The 23,618-nt window shown below is 42.5% G+C and overlaps 1 protein-coding gene across 1 annotated transcript in view; it reads right to left on the minus strand.

Annotated features, from left to right (window-relative positions):
* Positions 1 to 23,618, minus strand: part of FRAS1 (Fraser extracellular matrix complex subunit 1) — a 455,620-nt gene that overhangs the window by 194,098 nt on the left and 237,904 nt on the right. Inside the window, exons 17-20 of the mRNA XM_065877453.1 lie at positions 22,800 to 22,940; positions 21,109 to 21,285; positions 7,336 to 7,476; positions 4,675 to 4,818 (exon numbers count right to left, since the gene is read on the minus strand). Coding sequence (XP_065733525.1) covers positions 4,675 to 4,818; positions 7,336 to 7,476; positions 21,109 to 21,285; positions 22,800 to 22,940 — 603 coding nt within the window. The remainder of the gene's footprint in view (positions 1 to 4,674; positions 4,819 to 7,335; positions 7,477 to 21,108; positions 21,286 to 22,799; positions 22,941 to 23,618) is intronic.

A 23,618-nucleotide genomic window follows, 5' to 3' on the forward strand; every position in this document is an offset into this window, starting at 1 on the left:
CAAAATGGATAAACAACAAGGATTTACTGTATAGCACAGGGAACTATATTCAATATCTTGTAATAAACTATAATGGAAAAGAATAAAAAAAAGATATATACATATATGTATGTTTAGCTGAATCGCTTTGCTGTATACCTGAAACTAACACAATATTGTAAATCAACTATACTTCAATTAAAAGTAAAATATATATATAAAATTTTGCAGTCTTCCCCTCTACAATATTACTCTAAGTATTATCTCCTTTTCTACGTAAGAATTAAAAAGTACAACCTTCCCACTAGACATTCCAGAAAGCCCGAGGCATTTTTTTAATGCACCTTCATTTGGATATTTCTCCTTCATGTTTTCTTTTTAATTCTCACCCTCTTCTATGAACAGGAGAAAGGTTTTAGCTGAGAAAGACAAATGGAGGGAACATCCCAGGCTTTGAAATCTGGGGAAAACTTTGTTGAGATGCGGGCAAAATATAAAGAACAAAAATCTATGAAGGGGCCTTCCCTGGTGGCGCAGTGGTTGAGAGTCCAACTGCCGATGCAGGGGACGCCGGTTCGTGCCCCAGTCTGGGAAGATCCCACATGCCGCGGAGCGGCTAGGCCCGTGAGCCATGGCCGCTGAGCCTGCGCGTCTGGAGCCTGTACTCCACAATGGGAGAGGCCACAACAGTGAGAGGCCTGCGTACCGCAAAAAAAAAAAAAAAAAAAAAAAAATCTATGAAGACAAAACCTGGTTTTTTTCACCCCAGTTCATTCATCTTTGCTGAAAGCCTTCACCTCTGGCCTATTCTCACAAACTGTATATTTGCTTTGATAGACTTGAAGGGAAAAAACCCCACACGTATGACATCTCCACATGTCATAACACATTGAGGTTATTGGACCTGTTCCCAGGATGTGTTTATTCTTGTCTGTGTGATAGATTAGATGTAATTTTCTTCCTTAAACAGCTAAGTGCAATTAAGAGGTCTCTGATGATGATCTTAGGTACAGCTCAGATAGAGAATAAATCCTGTGAGTAAATGCTACCACCCTGCAAAGCTCACACACGATAGAGGGAGCAGAGAGGGTGCTTCTCCAGGGCTTCCACTGTTAGACCTTCCCAAGGATGATGGAAATACACTCTACTGACCGCACTGCAGGGGTGAATTACCTTCTGCTTTGTCTATCACTAGGGATCCTCCCAACACCTTCCTGAGTTTAGATAAAAGTCATTGAAATGCTCCAGGAGGTTATACAACTGACTGAAGCAACCCCTCAGCTAAAAAAAGAGTTCCAGGACCTTAGGTTTAGGGTAAAATGGAGATAGCAGATAAGCTCGAGGTGGCTATGTTCAGCAAGCACTTAGACTTTCACCGTCCTCCTGGACAGCTATCCCAGATGTCCAAGGGTCCAACCTGCCCAAGCTCAAACACATTATCTTCCTATTTTGGCCCTTGGTAAATAATGCTCCCATTCGTTGAATTTACTTGGCCAGAAATCATCCCCCAAATTCCCTCTCCCTCAGCCTGAGGGCTAAGAGATCACCAACTTCTGCTGCTTCTATTAGGTTGAACCATATAAAAATTGCCAGTATTTGACCAGGTTTTGCCCACAAAACAGCAATGCCCCATAGGTCAACCTAATGTATAATTAATGCTTACACACACACACACACACACACACACACACACACACACACACACACACACTCCAGTCTGGGTTAGGGTGCTGTCCCACAGGCTCATCTCATAGCCACAGTAATAACATATTCAACACATATCTCCTCCCTTCACTATACAGTACATTTCTTGAATGCAAGCACTTTATCTTATTCATCTGGGCCTCCCCTGAGCCTAGCACAGTGCCTGATATGGAGCGTGTGCTTAAAAAATGCTTGATGAAGCCATAAACGAATGAATGCATTACAGTGTTACAGAGAGAATTGGGATGTGTTTGGAAAGGGCATATATATATATATATATATATATATATATGTATATACATAAATATAAATTAAACTTTGGGGTCAGTGCACTTCTCCGAAAGATCAACAACTGAAATTACCCGTCAAAATTTTCTGTAACAAACATTGTTATGCCATTCTCAACTCAGCAAAGGATTTCCAAGCACTAGACAATGGGTTACCTTATTTAAAACCTTCACTTAATATACCTAATCTCAGGACAGCCAACGTGTGTCCCTTCCAGCTTATTTTAGTGGAACCTGCTCATCTAGGGCTGGGGACTTTCAGAGTCATTTAGCCTCGTCCCATGGTCCTTTATTCTAGTGGTCCCTTATAAGCCTTAAAAAATTAATGCAATTCCTAACCACCTACTTTACCATCAGAGGGCTCTGGACATTGGAGGGAACGGAGTTGATTAGAAGTTAAATTTTTCCAATCTTCTTATATAAACATTTATTTATAAAATATGTCCCAGCATAAAATTTTTAGGGTCCACATGCAGAATAGATTGGAAATAGAAAAGCCATTATGAAGGTTCAACCTTCTAATGTCTCTCTCTGACTATAATCTCTCCTCACTACAATCTATCTTCCAAAAAGCTTGACGATTTCCTGCCTATGACATAGTCTTAGTTATCACAGTCACCCCTAAAACTCTCATAGCCCTATTGCCCACAAGAGTCAGTCCAAATTTTTCAGCCTAGAACTTTGAGTTCTCTATACCCTGGTTCCAACTTAAATTTTCCAACCATTTCATCTAATATGCCTTAATTCAAACCACTGTCCTTCAGCCAGGTTGGACCACTCTCACTGGCCATGAATGGCCCACATGTTCTACCCCCTGCGCCCATCTCCTGGTAGAACCACATCTGGAAAGCCCGCCTTGTTTCCCTCTGTCTAACAGAATCCTAGCTATTCTTCAGGAAGAACTTTAGGCCCCGTCTCCTCCACAATGCTTTCCAGATCTTTTATTTCTCCCTCCTCTGAACTCCTACAACCCATTCTGCCTATCGATGTTATTATCCATAAATTGCCTTGTACTATTTGTTAGCTGTACTTGTGTCTTTGGTTTACCTCCTTAAGTAGCCTGGAAGATCTCTGTGACCCCTCAAACAGCAACTCAGCACCCTGGACTCAGTAGATTCTCAAAAAATATCCACTAATGTGCTTTAACCATGTTAGGAACCTCTTACTAGCTGCTCTTTTGTATCCTAAAGTAAGAATCAGTAGCTGAATTCAAGCTTACAAACTATAATACCAGTTAGATCCGCCCTTGCCAGATTCCTCTTCAAGGGGAGGCACTAATGCCTCCTATTTGCCCACTTCCCAAGTCAATCCTGACTACAATGGCAGGACTGGCAAACAGCTCACACCCTACAGCGGTGGGGTATCACATTTTTCTAAAGCCTGGAATCTCTGAGCTTCTACCTTCCATTGCCTCTAAAATGTCTGCGTTCTCAATAATCGGGTTTTACCCTGAATTCCAGCCTGTTTTGGCTGTAGCCCCACTCTCGACAGTTCAGTCTTCCTAAGGTATAGATCTTGGACCCTAATGTCTAGTCTTTTTTTTTTTTGGCTGTACCGCACAGCTTGTGAGATCTTAGTTCCCTGACCAGGTAATGAACCTGGGCCCTCAGCAGTGAAAGCTTGGAGTCCTAACCACTGGACGGCCACGGAATTCCCTCTAATGTCTAGTCTTTAGCCAAGGTCATGTGCAAAAAGAAATGGATCACCCAGGACCATGGCGCCACAGCCACACTTGAAGCGCTATAATTGACTTGCTGTATCGAAGGGTCCTGCTTGATACTCTGATCTAGACAACTGGTCATACCTCCTCCCTGCCCAGGAACAAGCCCTACAGCCGGGTCAACCCCTCTAGCATGCATCCAACCGGATTTCTCAGCTTTCCCACTTGCCCAGTAGATCCCAGAATGCCCCCCCGTCAAGCCCTTCAGAGTGTGACAACAGCTGCTGCAGATAAAATCTCCTCAAGTTGCTCCTAGAAGTGAGTCAAGAAATACAAAATAACCCACTAGTCTGTAAGTTCCCCTCTCCAGACTGTAAGCTCTTTGAGGGCAGAATAATTGTCTTATTCATCCTATTTTTGTTGTTGTTGTTATTTGGAGCATCTGACCATTAGTTATTTGTTGTAGGAATGGATGGATGAACACAAACACTGCATGGCTCCTTCATCATTATCCAAATTCCAGGCTGCTTTCCTGATTTATTTCTTTTTGAGATCTGAGTACTGAACTGAGGAGGAAAAAATCCCATCTCCTGAAGCAAGTGATTTACTTCTAGGTGAATCTCCCTATATTTTTGTGCCTGGGGCTGATGACAAAGTTTCCCCACAGCAGGAGATAATGTAGACAAGAGGGCGACCGTCCTCTGAGTGACTGTTTTGAATATACTTCTTGCTCTCTTAAGCTGAAGTGCACCACACGCACATAAGGAACCATTATCATGACTTCAATCTTCATTAATACGAGGGTCTAAGTTTTCTCAGGAATTGCAAGAGTATTATTAGAAGATTCCAGTTGAATCCACAGATATTTACTAAATGTCTGATAGGAAGCAGTGAAGTGAGTTTTCAGACATTAGACAAATATCTTCCAAAGAGAGCTCTTATTCTGATGACAAAGGACAAATACGAGAGCCTCCTGGAGCCTGACAGGAGGAACCCGAGCATTTGGCTAGTGATTTCTGAGACTGCGAAGGGGGTCTCACTCACCAGCACAGTAGCCCACGAGGCTGAGGAACTGCTCCTCTTTACAGCTGGTCCTGCAGCCCCCAGCAGCCAGAGTAACGTGAGGGTGACAGGAGAGGCAGTCAGATTCCGATGGGCCGTGGCACTGCCTGCAGGTGGGGTGGCACTCTAGAAGGTAAGACAAGAACCAAGATTGGAATTAGTAGCTCAGCATGTAAACACATGAAGTACTTAATGTACTCCACAAATTACACTAAGAGCAGACTTCAAATACTAATCATCTTGGGAAGATTCTTGAGCAAGCCTGGCACACCCTTAGGCATTGACCGAAAGACGGCATTTCTAGTGTCAGTGAAAACACTGGCCATGAACAGAATGTGGAATCTAGAACCACTGAATGAGGGGAATTGGCTGCTCAGCATGACCATCCCCATCTATATAAGTAAGAAAGTTCAGGTCAAAATTACAAAGCAGAAAAGCAAGTGGTAAGACTGTCCCTCTCTAAAATTCAAAGAGCGAGACAGGCAGAAGAGGGAGACATTTTGCTTCTTAGAAATCCCGGGCAGGCAAAGGGGGAACCATCCACAGCAGGGGAAACTAAAACTTCTCACTGGAGTCAGATGCCAGCCATGCTCTCCCTCCAGGCCACAGCCTGGATGCCTGTTTTAGCAGCAACGCTTAATTAAAATACAAAGAACTGAAAAAGGCCTCTTTCTGGAGGTTATCCTGAGCCATGTTTGAAGTTCAGTTCCTTAGACAAAACTGTCAAAGTGGTTTTCCCCAGAAAAACCACCTAATTACTGAGAGGTACTACACTGAAAAAGAGCAGTGAGTCCCAGTAAGTGTAGGCAATATAAGGATGGCAAAGAATCAAAGAAGGTTGCAGCTGTGGCTGCACTTGTGCTGCCAAGGTGGGCAGCGTGGAAGGAGATGGAAGGATTTCTCTGCCAAGGACGAGAAGGTCTGAGCCTGTCTGATTCCAAGAGGAGGGGAGGTGAAGGGCTGGAGCTGGGTAGAGCTTGCTGGAACTGATGACAAAGAATTCCCTTCTGGCACAGAGCTGGTGGGAAGAAAAGGCACAGAGTTCCAGTAAAGTCAACTGCCTCTCATGTCTTCTGGCGGGAGGCCAAGGGAAGATAAGGAGTTATAGGGGGAAAAAAAGAAAAAAAAAGCAAGCAAGCAAGAAAATGAACTGCTGATTAGAAGGCTAGCTTCAACTATCACCTCTTCTACATTCCTGAGGCTCTTAACTTTGCAAACGCACGTCCAAAAGATACTAGTGCTCTCAGGACGATCTCCCACCGCACAGGGCTTCCTCCCTGCCAGAATATTTCCAGTGACCTTGGTGCCCTGCCGCCCGCGGTGCCCTCCATCTGCGGGTTTCAAGCAGGCAGAGGCACAGACAGAGAAGAGTTACAGCTACTCAGACTTTCCTCCCCAAACAATTCTCCACACACGAAAACCAACTGGGCGAGGGTGAGAGCACATAAGGACAGACCACAGTTTTCAAAGACAACCCCAGTGACAAAGAAACCAGGAACCCCCCCCCCCCCACCACCACGACGATAGAGTGTTTCAAGTAAAGCAACCCATCAGGGGCCTACAGAGACTAAAAAGCTAGTGGAAGAAGACAATTCCAGAAGGAATATAATAGTGATCTTCAATGGTCTAAATCTGTGTTCGCATCAAATTTCCTCTTTGGTGTTGGAGGCCATATGAATCTTACAAGTGTTAATTTATTTCAAAAATATTTTATACATTTACTACCTGTCTTCCGATTCCAGAAACACATACCAAATGATTTCATAACCATGGGCTTTTTCCTGTAAGTTGGCCTCAACACTCTATTTTTAGAAATAAAACCATAATCATGATAGAATGTGTTTTGTCTTGTCATTTTTTCTGTAGATACAAGAAAACACAGTGCTACAGTAAGGTGCTTAAATTTTAGTATTTTGTCGAGTCCAACAAAACCCTGCACTAATCTGAACTGGCAATTTCTAGAATCTCTGTCACTGAAATATAAAGGTGCTCTTAAAAACATATCGGACTGGGCTTCCCGGGTGGCGCAGTGGTTGAGAGTCTGCCTGCCGATGCAGGGGACGCGGGTTTGTGCCCCGGTCCGGGAGGATCCCACATGCCACGGAGCGACCGGGCCCGTGAGCCATGGCCGCTGAGCCTGCGCGTCCAGAGTCTGTGCTCCGCAGCAGGAGAGGCCACAACAGTGAGAGAGCCGTGTACCGCAAAAAACAAAAACACATATTGGACTGACATGTCAAGGAAGAAAATAAATACCTCTCTCTCCTTTTGCTCTGTTAGGCTGCAGCCAGGCGAAGGAGGGCAGAGACCTGCAGAGGCAATGCCAAACGCCTGATCCCACAAAAATGCATGAGAACCTGTGGTAGCTCATCTCCGTGATGAACACCACCATTAAATCCACCCCTCACTGTATGAAGAGGGTAAAGCTGATTCTAATTTTTCATTTCGTCCACACTTCCCTATTGGATGAACAGAATTTCACTTGTTCCCCTCACTCTATCCCTGGACTCCTACAAGTTCAAGACAAGGATTCACAGCCCATTCCTAGTCCCCTGGTATGACAAGGTTTCTAATTACCGAGTCGGGTTGCATTATGAAGATAAAACATGGGCACAGGGAATATGCCCCAGCATGTTACATACTCACCTGTACAACTGCCTTCCAGGTTAAAGTACCCATCTGGGCACTGGGAGAGGCACTGCCCATCCAATAGCATGTGGGAAGGCCAGCAGACTGTGCAGTTATGCGGGCTCTTCCCAGCACACCCAAAACAGGATTGGTGGCAAGCTGGAAGGAAGATAAAGCAGAGGAGACAATCAGGAAAGCCACCATTCGACAAGGACAGTAGCTCTGTCCCTCCTGTTAACATTCCTGCATCGATAGAAGTTCTGCGCATTCACTGAGTTATTTTTCCAAGGACAGGACACACATCTCACATACTTCTTTCTCAAGGATGTACCCTACAGAGCAAGCATCTGCGGAACCCAGATTAAGAAAGGCATAAATGCCGCAAAACGGAAATCACCACTTGCAGAGTCATCCATTTCTTTCTTCCCATGTTCCCATTCTCAGAGAATGTCAGATAAAGAACAGCAAGCCACAACGGGTCTCCCTGCCTCAACAAAGGGCCTCTACCATCACACATCAATGGGCCGCTGACCAGGCTGCGCAAATTAAAGAGAAAGGTGATGGGAGCCTTACTTACTGACTCCACAAAGGTTTAATATGATGTCTACTCTCTGATGGCGACTGAACACACACAGGTGAGAAGAACTGTCCAACATTTCGAGCGGCCCAAACTAGCTGCATCAACAGACACACAAGCATGTAACTGCAATACGATAAATGGGGGATGGAGTACAACAGAGAATAAGAGCATCACATCACAACTCTCTGTGACCTCGACTAAGGTATATAATTTCTCAAGCCTCCCTCTCCGTCATGTATAAAAGGAGGGCATAAACTATACGTACTGTTGTGGACACTCCATGGGTTGTTTACCCTGCCTCACTCGTTTCTTCCCATGGAAACCACGATAAAGCCTCTTGCCCACGTCTTCCCCTCGCTCCTTCTGCCTCCTGACCAACTCTAGTGCTTCCCTGTGTGGCCCCTGCATGATGTTACATGCCCTTCCTCTTGGGAACTGTGAGTAACAAACTCTCTCTCCTATAGCAATCGTCTCTTGATCTTTTGGCCTCACCGTATCTGAATAATAACAAAAGCTACGATTTGAAACAGCCGGTCATTCACCTCCAATCATTCATTCATTCGTTACTAAGCCTCAGGTAGGTCTAGGTGCTGGGGAAACAACTGTAAGACAATGCATGGGATGAACCCATGCATTTCAGGCCACCTTCTCTCCAATGGACAAGATTCACAGCCTGCAGGCACACTACCTTCAGTCTCCTCTTTGCCTCCTCTGCCCCCTCTATCAAACACCTGGAAGATTTATTTAGAGACCAGCAGCTTGGAAGAACCAGATGGGATTTTACCCCACTGAGGTCTCCATTTCCACCAACCCCCAATAAAAATGCAAATTTCAATCTTTGATTTATGTGGTGCTGTTACGAGCTAGGATGTCCTGGTCCAGTAGTTTAACTGGCTGTTAAAGTACAAAACTCCCGGTATATGGCTGGTATACGATGCTGTCTTAAGCCGTCTCATGCTCCACCCTGGCACCCTGCTTCATCCATAACCCAGAACCTAAAGGTTTAATACCTGTACCAGGAGGCCTCCAGGACCCTGCTCCTGAGTTAAGGCCAGGACCCATTTGGATTGGGCAGTACACCCCACCTTACTGGTTGGTAAAACTCTGATTATCCTCCCTGGATACATTGCAGAACTTTCTATCTGTTCAACAGTATTTATTACTCTATGAAAAACAGAGCCAGAGTTCCACGTTTTAAAACAATTTCCTTTTTTTTTTTTTTTTTTACATTGCCTCGTTAACAACTCTAATAGCACAAGTCACAGTAATTTTTTTCCAAGTATTTTCAGAATCACTGGGAAAATATTTCCTCTTTAAAAAAAATAGAATAGCTAAGCAAATATTATAAAGGAGGGGTACACATTAGCTCATTATTTAAGACGTTTAACGCAAAGTGAAACAGCATGTGATAGAAAGTCAGGTGGCAATATTTCAAAAAACAGCTAAATTTATATTGTCAACACAAAGCCTTCCACGATGATGTGGGGAAGCAACATACTTCTACGTACTTAAATATATTTGTGATAATACTAATATGTTCATATTAGACTTTACAAGATTGCTAAATTTTCTAGCTCTTCCTGTTATACCTCCTTAATAAATAGGAAATCAAAATGTATCATTGTGGAATTGAAAACTGGGATAAGGTGAATTAACGTATTATGAGCACACAACTTATTTCATCTCATTCCATTCGGTCACAAAATCAATGTGATAACCTGGTTCAATGTGAATAAAGATTGTTATTGAATTATATAAAACAAGAAAGCAATGAGGACAAATGAGTTGAAAGGTTGATGGGCCAAGAATTCCAGGAGAAAGGCCCTTTGCCTCCCAGTAGATTTTAGAAATAAGCCTCACTGGACATCCCCACGGCAGACTTCAGAATTGCCTTCGTTAGAAATGTTTAAGAACCAAATAGATAATGAGCTAGTTAGTTGCTGTGTGGCACAGAGGGAAAAAGATATGCTGGGTGACCTTCCTCTCAATGTATTTTTTTCTTTATGATACTCTCTTTCTGTAACTACAGGCATTTGCATCTTTAAAAAAAGCTCATGAAATTTCAATTCTGTGCTGGTTTTGGAAATGTCTACACTATTTCAGTGACTTTTATGAGGGTCTGTCATGCTATGGAATGATTTCATAGCAGCAGTTCTGGTTTGAAGTCTAAGATCCTTCAAGGAAGACTAACTCCATTACAGGGCATATATGTTAGAGATCTGAAAAAAGTTCTATGAATAATTTCTCCACGTAACACTACATTTTTAGAGAGTGGCTTTCCGGTTGATGGCTGAGTATATTTCTGAAAAAGCATAACTGAGCTGCTTAAACACTAATAGTGTCAGTACTAAAAGTGTCCTCAGATGGTCGTAAATTCCAGTCAACCTGACTCCGGTAAAAATTTTACCCCAAACAATGAAAACATATCAATTTTTTGTTCATTCTATTTTCTATTTAAATTTCAGACAATGAACACTACTACATTTTTTTTTTCTTTTTAATAACACAAAAAGTGGGCCAGCATCCCAATTTTCATATATAAAATTTCCTGGCTTTTCAAGTCAAAACAATTTTTGGAGGTAGACGTCTTTCAAATTATGATGTAAATATCAAAATCCTCTAGGATATGCAGTAGGAATACTGTGATGAGGGATGAACATTAAAAGGAGTGAAATCAAATAAAAGCGCTCTCCCTCTTTCCCTCACCCTTCTTTTCCTTCTTCTTTCTTTTTTTAATGAACATGATCTAACCTACCTCCCCAACACCGCACTAGATTGGGAATCCTTAAAGAGTAAAAATCACATTTCCATCTCTGTGACTCCCGTAATACCTGTCCTGGGCATGTCATAAGTTCTCAGTAAATGAGTTTCTGCTGACTGAAAGGGTGGGCAAGTAGGAAGGTGGGGGGGCAGGGTAGGCGGATGGAAACACTGGCAGACACTTCTAGGTCTCCTTTCTCTTTGATCTTTTCTTTTCAGCCCTTCTCTGTTTACGTCATGAATACTGGAGCTTCCCAAAATTGTACCCTCTGCCCTTTTCTTCTCACTCTTGGGCAAACATCCATAGCTTTAATGATGACCTCCATGCTGGTGAGTCCCAGATTTATGCGTACAGCTCTGACTTTTACCCTCAACTCTAATCACATAAATCTAACTGCCTAAGGGATATCTCTGCTTGGTGTTTCACCGGTATCTCATATTCCTCATTCCCCCAATACTACCAGTATCCATTTCCAAGCTCAATCGCTATCTACTTGTTATAAATTATGGCATCTCGTTCCCTCTGTCCAAGCTGTACTCACTATCCACCTCCAGCCCATCATCCTACCCCCTACCTGGTCTTCCCTTTGTATTCCCTGGCTCACCTTTACCCCACCATTCACCAAGACACTCATGCTGAGATCCTTAAGACTTCTACTTTTCCATCACCACAACACAGCCAAGGTAGGTTGACTTGCACTTCATAAATCTCTGTCTAACATCCCAATTTAACCACCCCCATGGCCCCTCAGTGTAGACCTTCAACATCACTCCTGATATGGATTAGTGCAGCAGCTTTCTAACCAGCCCCACTGTTTCTCCCAACTTACCTGCCACACCACGGCCAGAGAGATCACTATAAAATGCAAACTGACCAAATTATTCCCCTACTTAAGATCTTTTACTGGTTCTCTAAAAGCTGTAGCATCTAAACTCCTGAGCACAGCACATACAGCCCTTCATGACAGGACTCACCCCCGTGTCTCCAGTATCACTCCCTACAACTCACCCCTTTGGACTTTATACTGCAGGAGTACCAAATGCATGATATGTTTCTCCAGATACGCCATGCCTTTGCACTTGCTGTTTCCCTGGCCTAGAATGCCCTTTCCCACTTTCTTCCCTGGTGAATTCCCATTAATCCTCCACAGCCGGATGATGTGGTTTTCCTTTGCAAATCTTTCCTCATACCCTCTCCCCGCGACAGTCAGTCTCCTTGTTTGTGTTTTTCCTGTATTTTGTGCCTACAGCCATTACAACCTGTCTCATGTTCTTTTAATTACTTGTTCAGTGTCACTCTTCTCAACTTGATCACCCTTTCCTTAAGGTACGGTCTGTATCTTTTTCATCTTTCTATCCCCAAAGCCTAGCACACCCATGCTATAAAAGCAAGAAGGGGAAAGTGAAGTAGATGGAACATTTCTAGAAGGCATGCATTTGTACAGCTATGTCAGCACTCCAGGGAGTACATTAAAGACCGTTGCTTAATACAGATGCTACGTATTTTATTCAATTAACGCAAGGGAATCCCAACTTCATAAATAGTAACATACTCTTAAACAGAGCATGCCAACCCCTCCCCATTTATTTCTTTAATTAAAGGCCTGTGCCTTAAGGCCTTTGGTGAATCTTAAGAACTAAATAGATCAAAATACCACAGTGTACTTTATTTCTTCCCATTCACCCAAAGCAAGTTAATTAATTAATCAAAGTAATCAATGAATTTTCTTATTAAAAAAAAAAAAATGGGCATTCTGGTCCAAGATGGCAACATAGGAGGCTCCTGAATTCTCTTCCTCCCATGGTCATACCAAATCTACAGCTACACACAGAACAATTCCCTCTAAAAGAAATCCAGAAACTAGCTGAGCAACTCCTATACATTAGATGAATGAGGGGAAAGAAAAAAAAAACCCACATCAAAACGGGTAGGAAGGCAGAGATATACAATCAGGAGGGAACTCACAACGCCCAGCTTCTCCCTGAGGAGTTAAGGGTTTACAACTAACATCTAGCACCCCAACTTTAAGACTTCCACCTGAGAAATGGGACCCCAAAACTCTAACTCTGAAAGCCAAAAGGGTTTGAATCCAGAAAACCTCTAAGACTAGAGCATACAAAGAAACAGTTCTTCACAAGCTGCCTAGGATTTGCGGTGGTTGTGTCCCCCCAGGGCTCAGGGCAGAGGCATCAGTCAGAAATGCCCATCTCCCAGTCTTTTCCTGAAAGAGACGTATTTGCATACATTAAAAGCTGCAGCCTGAGGGTCAGGCTTCTACTTTAACACACACGTAGAGGCTGAGTGCCTGCAATCCTCTTCTGAGAGCTGGCCGAGAGGTCAGGCCCTCCCTCTGCCCAGCTCCAGGTCATATTTTTTCCTGGAAAGAGCCTGTGTGCACTTCGAGGGCCCTGGCTTTTGTGGCTGCTGCCCAGAGGACACACCCCTTGATGGCCAGACTCTGGTGATCAGCAGGGCTTGAGTACGTGGATTTAGTAGGACTGTAGCAAACAGAGGAACAGTTCTTAACTGGCTACCCATGTCCTCGGGGCTCAGTGCAGAGGGAGTGGACAGAAAACCCACCTCCCAGACTTTCTCTGAAAGAGGTTCATTTGCACAATTTAGAAGCCGTTGCAGAAGGGCCCAGATCCAATCAGAGAGCATCTAGATGCTGACTGAGATCCTCCCTTTTGAGACAGGGACAGGGCTTTGCACACCCTTACCTACTGGGTGCCACTGAGAACAAAGAAAGTGACTTGGACAATCACAAAAGTTTAAGACACAACCAAGAGCTAGAGCTAGGCTGAATGATAAGGTTCAGACAACAGACTGGGGTAGGGAAGGCTGAGGGGAGGGGAAATGAGTGAAGGTGGTCAAAAGGTACAAACTTCCAGTTATAAGATAAATAAGTTCTGGGGAATCTAATGTACAGCATGGTAACTATAGTTAACAATCCTGTATTGTGTTTTTGAAAGTTGCTGAGAGTAAATCTTAAAAGTTCTCATCACAAGAAAAAAAAATTGCAACTATGTGAGGTGATGGATGTCAACTAAACCTACTGTGGTGATCATTTTGCAACATAAACATATATCAAATCATTATGTTGTACAGCTTAAACTAATACAATGTTATATGTCAATTATATCTCAATAAAACTAGAAAAAAAAATGCATACCAAACCTGTATTGATTTTGTGCAATTTTGCCCCATGCAGTAAGATCCGTCTAAGGAGGCAATACTGTCTTCAAGACGGAAAAAGAAGGCTTGGAAAAACTGAGTTGCTAAAATCTCCCTGATGTTTCCCTGACCAAAGCTCTGTGATCATTCTAAATTTAATGAAAAGCCAGCAATGCAGGAATGGGGGCCACTGGGATGTTTATTATCTCTGCATTCTTTTTTGAAGCCCAAGGTTTCTACTGACATAATACATTAGAAAATATTTAGGTAAAATTCATTATTGTACTACAGAGTTCATTTTAATTCTTTTATTAAATACTTATTTATTTGGCTGTGCCGGGTCTTAGTAGTGGCATGCGGGATCTTTCTTTTTAGTTGTGGCACGCGGGATCTTTCTTTTTAGTTGCGGTATGCGGGATCTCGGTTCCTGACCAGGGATCAAACCCGGGCCCCCTGTATTGGGAGTTGGGAGACTTAACCACTGGACCACCAGGAAAGTCCCCAGAGTTCATTTTTAAAATAAAACTTATAATTTCCCCAAAATTATATTATCTTGAACCCTCTTGCTGAACTGCATGGGAATTGAACAAATCCATCATTAATTTGCCACAGAATCGGGGCGATTTATGTGGGTAGTCCAATCATCCCAACTATGTTCATATCCCATGCTGCTCCACCACTGCCCAGTTGTTGACATGGTGTTTGAGCTGGACCATTAATTGAGATGGCCTGGCCTGAAATTAAATTGTAAAGTTCTAGGGCAAAATGAAGAACAAAGGATCTAGGCTTGGAAAAAAGGAAATATTTCCTAAGCAACCATGTCTTCTATTAGAGCCCAGGATCCCCCACTGCTAAACTATTCTTTGGTTGGTTCATTCTAAGCCTCACTTTCTTCATCTATAAAATGGAAGTAAATATAAACACACATGATTTCCAATCAAATTCTTGGTTGTATGGAATTTTATAAACAATAAAGTGATATATATATATGTGTGTGTGTGTAAATAACTGTAAGAATCTATATCAAAAGTTTAAAAGAGATAGAAGATAGAAGGGTTATAGGTAGGATTTACAGATAAAATAAAGGACACCTAGTTAAATTTGAATTTCAAATAAAGAGTGTAAAATATTTTAGAATATCTCAGGTAATACTTGGGCATACTAAACATTTCATTTTTTATGTGCTAAATATTTTTATTTCCTAATCCTATATTTTTTATATAATCATCTTCCTGATTTACTAAGAGGCTTTTCCTTATATGAAGAATAGATCATGATTTAAATAAAAGAATCAATTGTGGATCTAGTTAGATTTTCAGAGAATAACTGTGATCATATTTTTTCTCCTTTGACATTTTGACATGATAAATTATCTAATATCTCAATATGAGGTGATTTATACAGTATTAAATAACCTTATATAAACATTAAAACTTTTAACATAGTTCTGAATTCAGTTTGATCTTTTTAAAGGAATTTTATCTAGAATCTATAGTTTTTTCTTTCTAATGCTCTAATTTTGGCATTAGTGTTATGCTGGACCAAAAAACAAGTGTATTCTAAAATATCTTATCTTTTTCTATGCTCTGGGATTTTATAATCTTATAAGATTTATTTATTTGGGTTTTAGATGGTTTTAATGACTCACACATTAAACTGTCTAAGCTTAGTCCTCTTTCTGAGGAAGTTCTTTGTTAACCTTTTCCATATTAAGTATGACTTTAGATTTACTCAGGCTTTCTATGTCTTCTTGGGCTGATTTTGGCAATCAATCTTTTCCTTTAAAGTAATTTGATGGAGGCTTTCAAAATTTTTAGCATTGAATTTTACATCAGATTTTTAAAAAATCCTGTATTTGTATTTGCTAAATCTGGGAAACCTAGTAATAGATGTTTTTGGGGTTTTTTGTCTAAATTTTTAAAGTTTCTATAATATGTAAAATGGATGCAATGAGAAGTAAAAATGAGGATTTTTTAAAAACTGCTATCATTAGAAAGAAGTTACACCAGTGATATGATAAAGTGGTGTAGTTATCCTTCTTTTTTTTGTTTTTTTGCAGTACGCGGGCCTCTCACTGTTGTGGCCTCTACTCGTTGCGGAGCACAGGCTCCGGACGCGCAGGCTCAGCGGCCATGGCTCACGGGCCCAGCCGCTCCGCGGCATGTGGGATCTTCCCAGACCCGGGCACGAACCCGTGTGCCCTGCATCGGCAGGCGGACTCTCAACCAATGTGCCACCAGGGAAACCCTCCTTCTTTAGTTAGAGACTTTGCTTACTTAAACTATGGTCTGTGGACCAGGAGTATCAGCCTCACCTGGAACATGTTATAAACGCGGAAGCTCAGAACCCACCCCAGACCTACGAAATCTGAATCCACGTCTTAACAAGATTCTCAGGAGTTTCCTTTGAGAAGTTCTGCTCTACAGAGAGACCTCAACCAAAAACTGGGTCTTCAAAATAGTTGAATCCCTTAAATGAAAAAAAAAAAAAATCCTCAGCAAGAGTGGAAGGAGAACTTCTGCCCTTTTATATAATCTCTTGGTTATATAAACTTCTAAAAAATCCTAATTTTTATTTCTTCTTATTGCATGCATTTTACATATACAGAAACTTAAAAAATATAGACAAAAAAACCAAAAACATCTATGACTAGGTTACCCAGATTTAGCAAATAAAAATACAGGATTTTTTAAAAGGAGAACCTGAGACCGAGTTGAGCAATCTGACCTGACCTTAAGAATACCCGTAGGAGAGAGGAGAGGCCTCCCAGTGACAGGAGTCCCAGGTCCTTCCTCCTGTCCATCCACCCTGGGCTGCCCAGTCACTAAATGACTCCAGAAGTCACCAGTCACATAAATTACCGTGAGAATAGTGCCCCTGAGTTGGGCAACGTAGGGGTCCCTACCTAGCTCTGCCCTGGAGACCTCATTTAGACTCACACCAGCTCCCAGAGGCATGGAAACTTAGTGGGGAAGATGAATGAAAAAGTAAGGGATGGTCCTTGATCTTGTTTTGGAAGGCTTGGTTTTTATTAATTTGTTTTGTTTTATTTGTGCAAGGGTACTGAGAGGTGTTTCTTGGGGTTTTTGTTTGTTTTAGAAACTAGAATCTGTCAATGCTAGTGAGTAATCAGATAAACAGGTGAGATGAACTCTGGATAAAATTACTGAAGTCCGGGGCTTCCCTGGTGGCGCAGTGGTTGAGAGTCCCCCTGCCGGTGCAGGGGTTCATGCCCTGATCCGGGAGGATCCCGCATGCCGTGGAGCGGCTGGGCCCGTGAGCCATGGCCGCTGAGCCTGTGCGTCCAGAGCCTGTGCTCTGCAACGGGAGAGGCCACAGCAGTGAGAGGCCCGAGTACCGCAAAAAAAAAAAATTACTCAAGTCCTTCTTTCAGCTAATACTCAAGATTAATATTTAAACATGTACAATTTTGGCGGACTACTGAAAGCACCTCCAAATTATCTTCTACAATTAGTGACAGATTTTATTTCGTACCAGCAACTCTAGCTACACTTTGAAAACACAGAGGCTGTGTATAAAAGAAGCATAAAGTCAGAGCTCCATCTTCTGAAGTACCCAAGTTCATTTCTGAGAGTGAACCAAAAACGCAGGAAAAACACATGCAGGTTTCTGTCCCCATCTCACCAAAGTGCTTCTGCTTGGGAGCCTACCTCAGCCCATCCCTCTGTCTTCCCCACCTCCCTGCTGTGGATTTCATAGTACAGACCACTAGCCAAGTGTATGTCGTGGGTTTCGTTGCTGCTGTTGTTATTCATTTGTTATTTTCCGTTTCTCTCACTAGAATATAAATTCCATGAGAGCAGGGATTTCATCTGACTCATTCACGAGGGCACCCCAAGTCCCTAGAATATGCCTGGCACCCAGGGGATACTCAGGAAACATTTGTAGAAGGAATGAATAAAGACAGACTGTTCTCCAGCTGATAATAAACAATATTCTCTTTGGTCACTGTTTGTTAATTTTATATTTTTTCATCCTTCAATCCCAGACTTGGATCTTCGTCAAATATCTTGAGTAAATTTGCTTCATCTTCCACTAGATAATTCCTGGGTTTGTCATGTAGCTCAGAGTAGAAACTTTTACAATAACTTCTGACAATTTTCAGATTCTAAAGTAAATTGCTTCTTCCTGTAATGCATCTGCCTCTCACTTTCATTAGCTGTGGTAATATTCTAATCCTTCTGTGCTGCAGTCTCAGAGATAGGAAGAGGGAGAGTTCCAGAAAACACTTGGTTTTTTTTTCTTCTTTATAGAAAAGCACTTGAGATGAAAAGGTCTGTAAAAATCAACTCTCAGTGCCACACACAAAAACTCCAACCTTTTAAAACGTTCCTTAAAGAGGAGAGGGTATTTCTCGTGTGTGTGAGAAGGCGTGCTCAATGCATTCTCACAGGGCTCCCAGGCCTGAGTTCTGAGACGAGGTTTCGGCAGAATTGAAAATGGAACAGATTGTGGGAAGGCAGAAAGGTTGCCAGAGATACGGGACGAGTGACAGGAAATACATCAATCAACACACTTAATACTCAGGTAAGGCTGGTAACAATTGGTGGTTGCACTCAGTTTCCCAGCGGAATCTTGGGCAACTCAATTAACCTCTTTCTACTACATTCTCATCACTAATAAACTGAGTACAACAATCTCCCTAGCAGAGATTGCATGGGATTTGGTAGAAAATGTGAGTAGAGAGCTATATGTGTGATACCTAACAATATTGTGTGAATTAGCATAAAATCTCGGGGCAACGAGGTCCTCAAGAGGTCAATCTAGCCCTTTCACAGGGGACCATAATTAAATCATTCTAGAGGGATTAGATTCTAATCTTTTTTAAAAGGTGTCTGCAAAAGGGATTCCCAGAACACTCCCCTTGGTCAAGGATGCTTTCAGAAATTTAAGACGTCTCAACCCTACAGCATTGTGATGCTGTGCTTTTGCCCCTTCAGCGACCATATTATAGTAGCACGCTGGTGTAGTGTATGGCTACTGGAGCCTGGCTGACTCAGGTCCCCACTGGACTCTACTCTGTACTGGCTACATGACACTGAGCAAGTTACAGCCTTAACTTCTTCTAACCTAAGTTTCTTCACTGACCCCATAAGGCTGGTATCAGGACCTAGTGGAAAAAAAAAAAAAAACCAAATAAGGCACTTCTCACAGTGTCTGCATCATGGTGTGCACCAAATCAACAGGAATATTATTTTCTGGCTGAATAACCCTGGTTACTCTAATTTATATTAACAACTTTTTTTTTTTTTTTTTTTGCGGTACGCGGGCCTCTCACTGTTGTGGCTTCTCCCGTTGCGGAGCACAGGCTCTGGACGCACAAGCTCAGCGGCCATGGCTTGCGGGCCCAGCCGCTCCGCAGCATGTGGGATCCTCCCGGACCGGGGCACGAACCCGCGTCCCCTGAATCGGCAGGCGGACTCTCAACCACTGCGCCACCAGGGAAGCCCAACAATTTAACTTTTAAATTGTTCATTATGCTTGTTTCTCTTTTCTGATCCCTCACTAAATTCCCTATTTTTCATTTTTAAGAAAGCGATCAAAATCATAGGAGGAGGTTAACCACTCTGAGTAACCTGGGAAGATTTCTTCTTTATTTGTCCTAGGATCAGAAGGGAAGGCTGTGGGGCGTGCGCTTTGGGAAGGCACTGGGACTCTTAGTGACAAAGATTCCCATATTTTGTAAGGGGCTGTGGAAACAGAGCCATGAGAGTTTAAGGGACCATGGAAAGTTTGGGCAGTGCATATATGGGTTGAAACCAGCATGTCTGGGGACTAGAGACCCTCCCCGAATTTTAGACACCATGTAAAACCCCTGGAGCCTGGTGCATCCCAGGGAGCAGTGAGTTACCCTTATAATGTTCGTGAATAACTGAGTATATGGACCGAAATTTATACCAAGTGATCATGGGGGCTTTACAATTTACCAAGCACTTTCACACACTGCATCTCCTTTGATCTTGGCAAAAAGCTTGTGTGAGGGCTTCCCTGATGGCGCAGTGGTTGAGAGTCCGCCTGCCGATGCAGGGGACACGGGTTCGTGCCCCGGTCCGAGAGGATCCCACATGCTGCGGAGCGGCTGGGCCCATGAGCCATGGCCGCTGAGCCTGCACGTCCGGAGCCTGTGCTCCGCAACGGGAGAGGCCACAACAGTGAGAGGCCCGCGTACCACAAAAAAAAAAAAAAAAAAAAAAAAAAGCTTGTGTGAAAGATAATTATCCCTATTCTAATGCTGTGGGTGCAAAGGCTCAGACAGCTGAAGTGTCTGGCCTGGGGTCTCTGTATTCCAATTCTGCATATTTCTACTATGCAGTATAACTCACTGTGTCCAAAATCTTTTCACCTAACCTTGAAATCCAGCATTTTCATGTGGGAGTACATTCCAATGTAAAATTGAAGCCACTTTGAAGTTTAAGCTTGTAATACAAAATTGAGTCTGCAGTATGCTTAGTTATGTTGCAAAAATAAAAACTCAAAGCGTACAGGAAAAAAGACTCAGATATATTATAGCAAAATGGTAAAGGCAACTGGGTTTAGCTGGTAGATGGTGGGCAGACTACTTTTTTACTTTTTTCTACATTCAAAATTTTCCTTAATAAACATATGTTTACAATGAAAAATATAAGTAGAATTTTTTTCCAAGTAGCTTGAGAGTTAAAAATTTCATCCAACAGCAAGGAACGTTCTTGTAGGAGCAGAGGGGGGCCTCCCCTACCTCCCAAGAAATTATATGTATCTCCCCTTCATCTCAACTTCAACCACGTATAGATGACCCAGCTCTGAGTCAAATTATTCGGGATGGCATCAATTCTCTGTAGACGATATGCCAAAACGATGGCAGGAATCACTTCTAAATTTTGACAGAAGTCCAGATTTTGTCCTGAAGAGACCAACTCATATTAAGAGTAGAAAATTGTACAAATAATAAACGGAATTCTACAATGAGTTCTGGGTCTGTCTCGGTTACTCATACTGTCTCTGAAAGAACTCTCACCAGGAATTTCTGAGAGTGTAACTCTGGGGACAGCGGGGTAAAAGCAACTAGCTCTTTAAGATCACCTATTATGCACAAAGGGAAGGAGGACATCAGTGGGGGCCACTCTTCTGCATGTCGGTCTTCTGCTCTAGCCACAAGCATCCAGGAGCCACTGTAATGGGAAAGCCAAGATCTTCTGGCTTTGGTCCCACCTCACAGAATCCCTCAAGAGGTAAGCCCAGAAGCTACCTAACATTTCCTCAAATCAGGCTTACTTACCTTCACACAGCCCAGTGTTCTCCAAGTAAAACTGGGCTCTGCACTGGGACAGACACTCGCCAGAGGTGATGTTTGCCCCAGAGAGCTGCTCAATGTGCAGTCCTTCCTCTGGCTTCTTACACTGGGTGCACTGAGAGCTCTCTGGACCCACACAAGTCAGGCAAGAGGAATGACAGCCTGCCAAGAGGAATAAAATGCAGGAAAAATCCAAGGATCAGATAGATGTTGCAACCAAGGGGAGTCCCTAATTAAGTCAAAATCACTCAGAAAAGTACACCAGATACATCTTTTCAGGAAACTGTTTTTCTAATGTTCTATACAAAGCCCAAGGTGATAATAACAATATCTGTGAGAGGCCAAATGAGGGTGATGTTAGCTAGTCACATCACTCAGGTCCTGGAAGGGCTGCCAGGCTATATCATGGTGGGGGAAAAGAAAAAAAAGCAAACTGGACAATATTGGCTTGGCTCTCCAGAGATTCACATACAGTGGATGACGATTTAACATTACAGCCTCAGTTTTCATGGGAGATTTTAAGAAGCATTCCTATAAGGTCCGTTATTGTATTTTGTGCAAAAATGGTACTTGTGTTACTGTCCATTACGGCATCCATCACTCACTATAGAGGGGTCCAGGCAACAAATTTACCTTAGAATTTATGTGAGGAAAGGCTGCTTTTCTAGACAAGGAAGAGGCCCCTTTAAAGCAGCAGCAAGCATTTGAAAATCCATCACAGTTTCCTTGACTACTGGTGAAAATCAGAGCCAAAGAGAGTACTCAAAATCTCTCCTGCCCACATTCTGATATACTGAACTTTACAGTCCTTTAAAAGATTCTCTAAATTTTCTTTTTCAGAATATCTTTTGCAGCATCCCTGGTTTAAATATATTTTTCTTGTAACTGTTCTCACATTCTTTTCCAAGGTGCCCTATGTATAAGTAAACATAAATTAACCTTTTACTTAATTCAAGTGTTTGCTCCCAATGTTCTAGTTTCAAAAGGCTCAAATGAGACTGTCCTCCCAATGAGCCCAAAGCCTTTTTGGCAAACAGCAATTGAAGAGTTTCCATTTTACTTAACCCAGAGGCATTGCTAGTAACTCTCAGGTTGCTCAACAGTGTCGTTAACAAAAAGAAGTTCTTCAGGGAAAAACAAAATGAAGACTAAGAAAAACATTAGCAATGGTCAGAGAACAGAAAAAGAAGGAAATAAGAGTTGGGTTGTTTTAATGTACCACGGTAAAGAGAATGACATTCCTCTCAAGAATGGCCAGAAAACACAGGGATATTAGCTCGGTGCTTTGTGACAGCCTGGAAGGGTGGGATGGGGAGAGTGGGAGGGAGGGAGACGCAAGAGGGAAGACATATGGGAACATATGTATATGTATAGCTGATTCACTTTGTTGTAAAGCAGAAACTAACACACCATTGTAAAGCAATTATACCCCAATAAAGATGCTTAAAAAAAAAAAAAAAAAAAAAAAGAATGGCCAGAAAAATCATACCCTTTTGAGTGTCTTCACAAATATTCAAATGTGATTTTTCAGATTATCCCTTGGTAATGAAAAAAAGCATATAATGCATACATAACCATATAGGATACACTAGAGGAAAAGTTGCCCCCAAAAGTAACTTATATCTATGCCTTGTGATGGGAAAGTCTCTCAAGAATGATGATGACGCCAGCGATACCTCTGCAGATCCCGTGGTCAGGGTAGAAGCCCTCTCCACAGTTGGGCAGACAGTGGCCTTGGCGCAGGGCCTGGGGGTAGATGCAGGCTGTACAGTGAGAGGCCGAGGGTCCTGAGCAGCTGGCACACGAGTTGTGACAAACTGAGGAAGAGAGGAAGAGGGGAACACAATGGGACCGAGGTGACTAGGGTGCCTACTTCTTGGCCAGGCTCCTTATGTGCTAGGAAGCCCTCTCGTCTATCACTCGATCCCCCTTCAGCTGTTGCACAAAATCAAGAGATATATGTGTTCGAAGGTGGTTATAGCACCAGAACTGCCCACATTGCCCCTTTATCCATCTTTCACCATGTTCTATCAATGATTTATTAGCTACCCTTTATGTATGTTTGTATTAAGTGTTTTATACATATTGCCACTTTTAACCTTCATAGCAACATTATGAGGTAGGTATTATTAACCCCATTTTACAGATGAGAAAACCGAGGTCTTGGGGAGTTAAAAAATTTACTCAAGATCACAGAGTTAATTAGTAGCAGAGCTGGGATTTAGCCCTAGGTCTGTCTGAACCTAAAACTCCCATGTGAATAGGGAAGAAGGGAAAGTTCATGGGTCTGGATGTTGGGAGCACTGGGATTTTGACGGGCCTATCCCCTAACTTATGCCCTTAGCCAAGTCTGGGTCTCCCCAGGCCTAGTTTCCTTGGCATATGTATGGCAAGAGGTTGGACTAAATGGTTATTTAAGACACTTACAACTGGACATTTTAGGATCCTAAGTAAGAATGATATTAAAGAATCTGACCACTATGTATGGCAATGTC

This window comes from Phocoena phocoena, chromosome 5 (assembly GCF_963924675.1).
Source record: "Phocoena phocoena chromosome 5, mPhoPho1.1, whole genome shotgun sequence".
In the NCBI taxonomy this organism is placed as follows: Eukaryota; Metazoa; Chordata; class Mammalia; order Artiodactyla; family Phocoenidae; genus Phocoena; species Phocoena phocoena.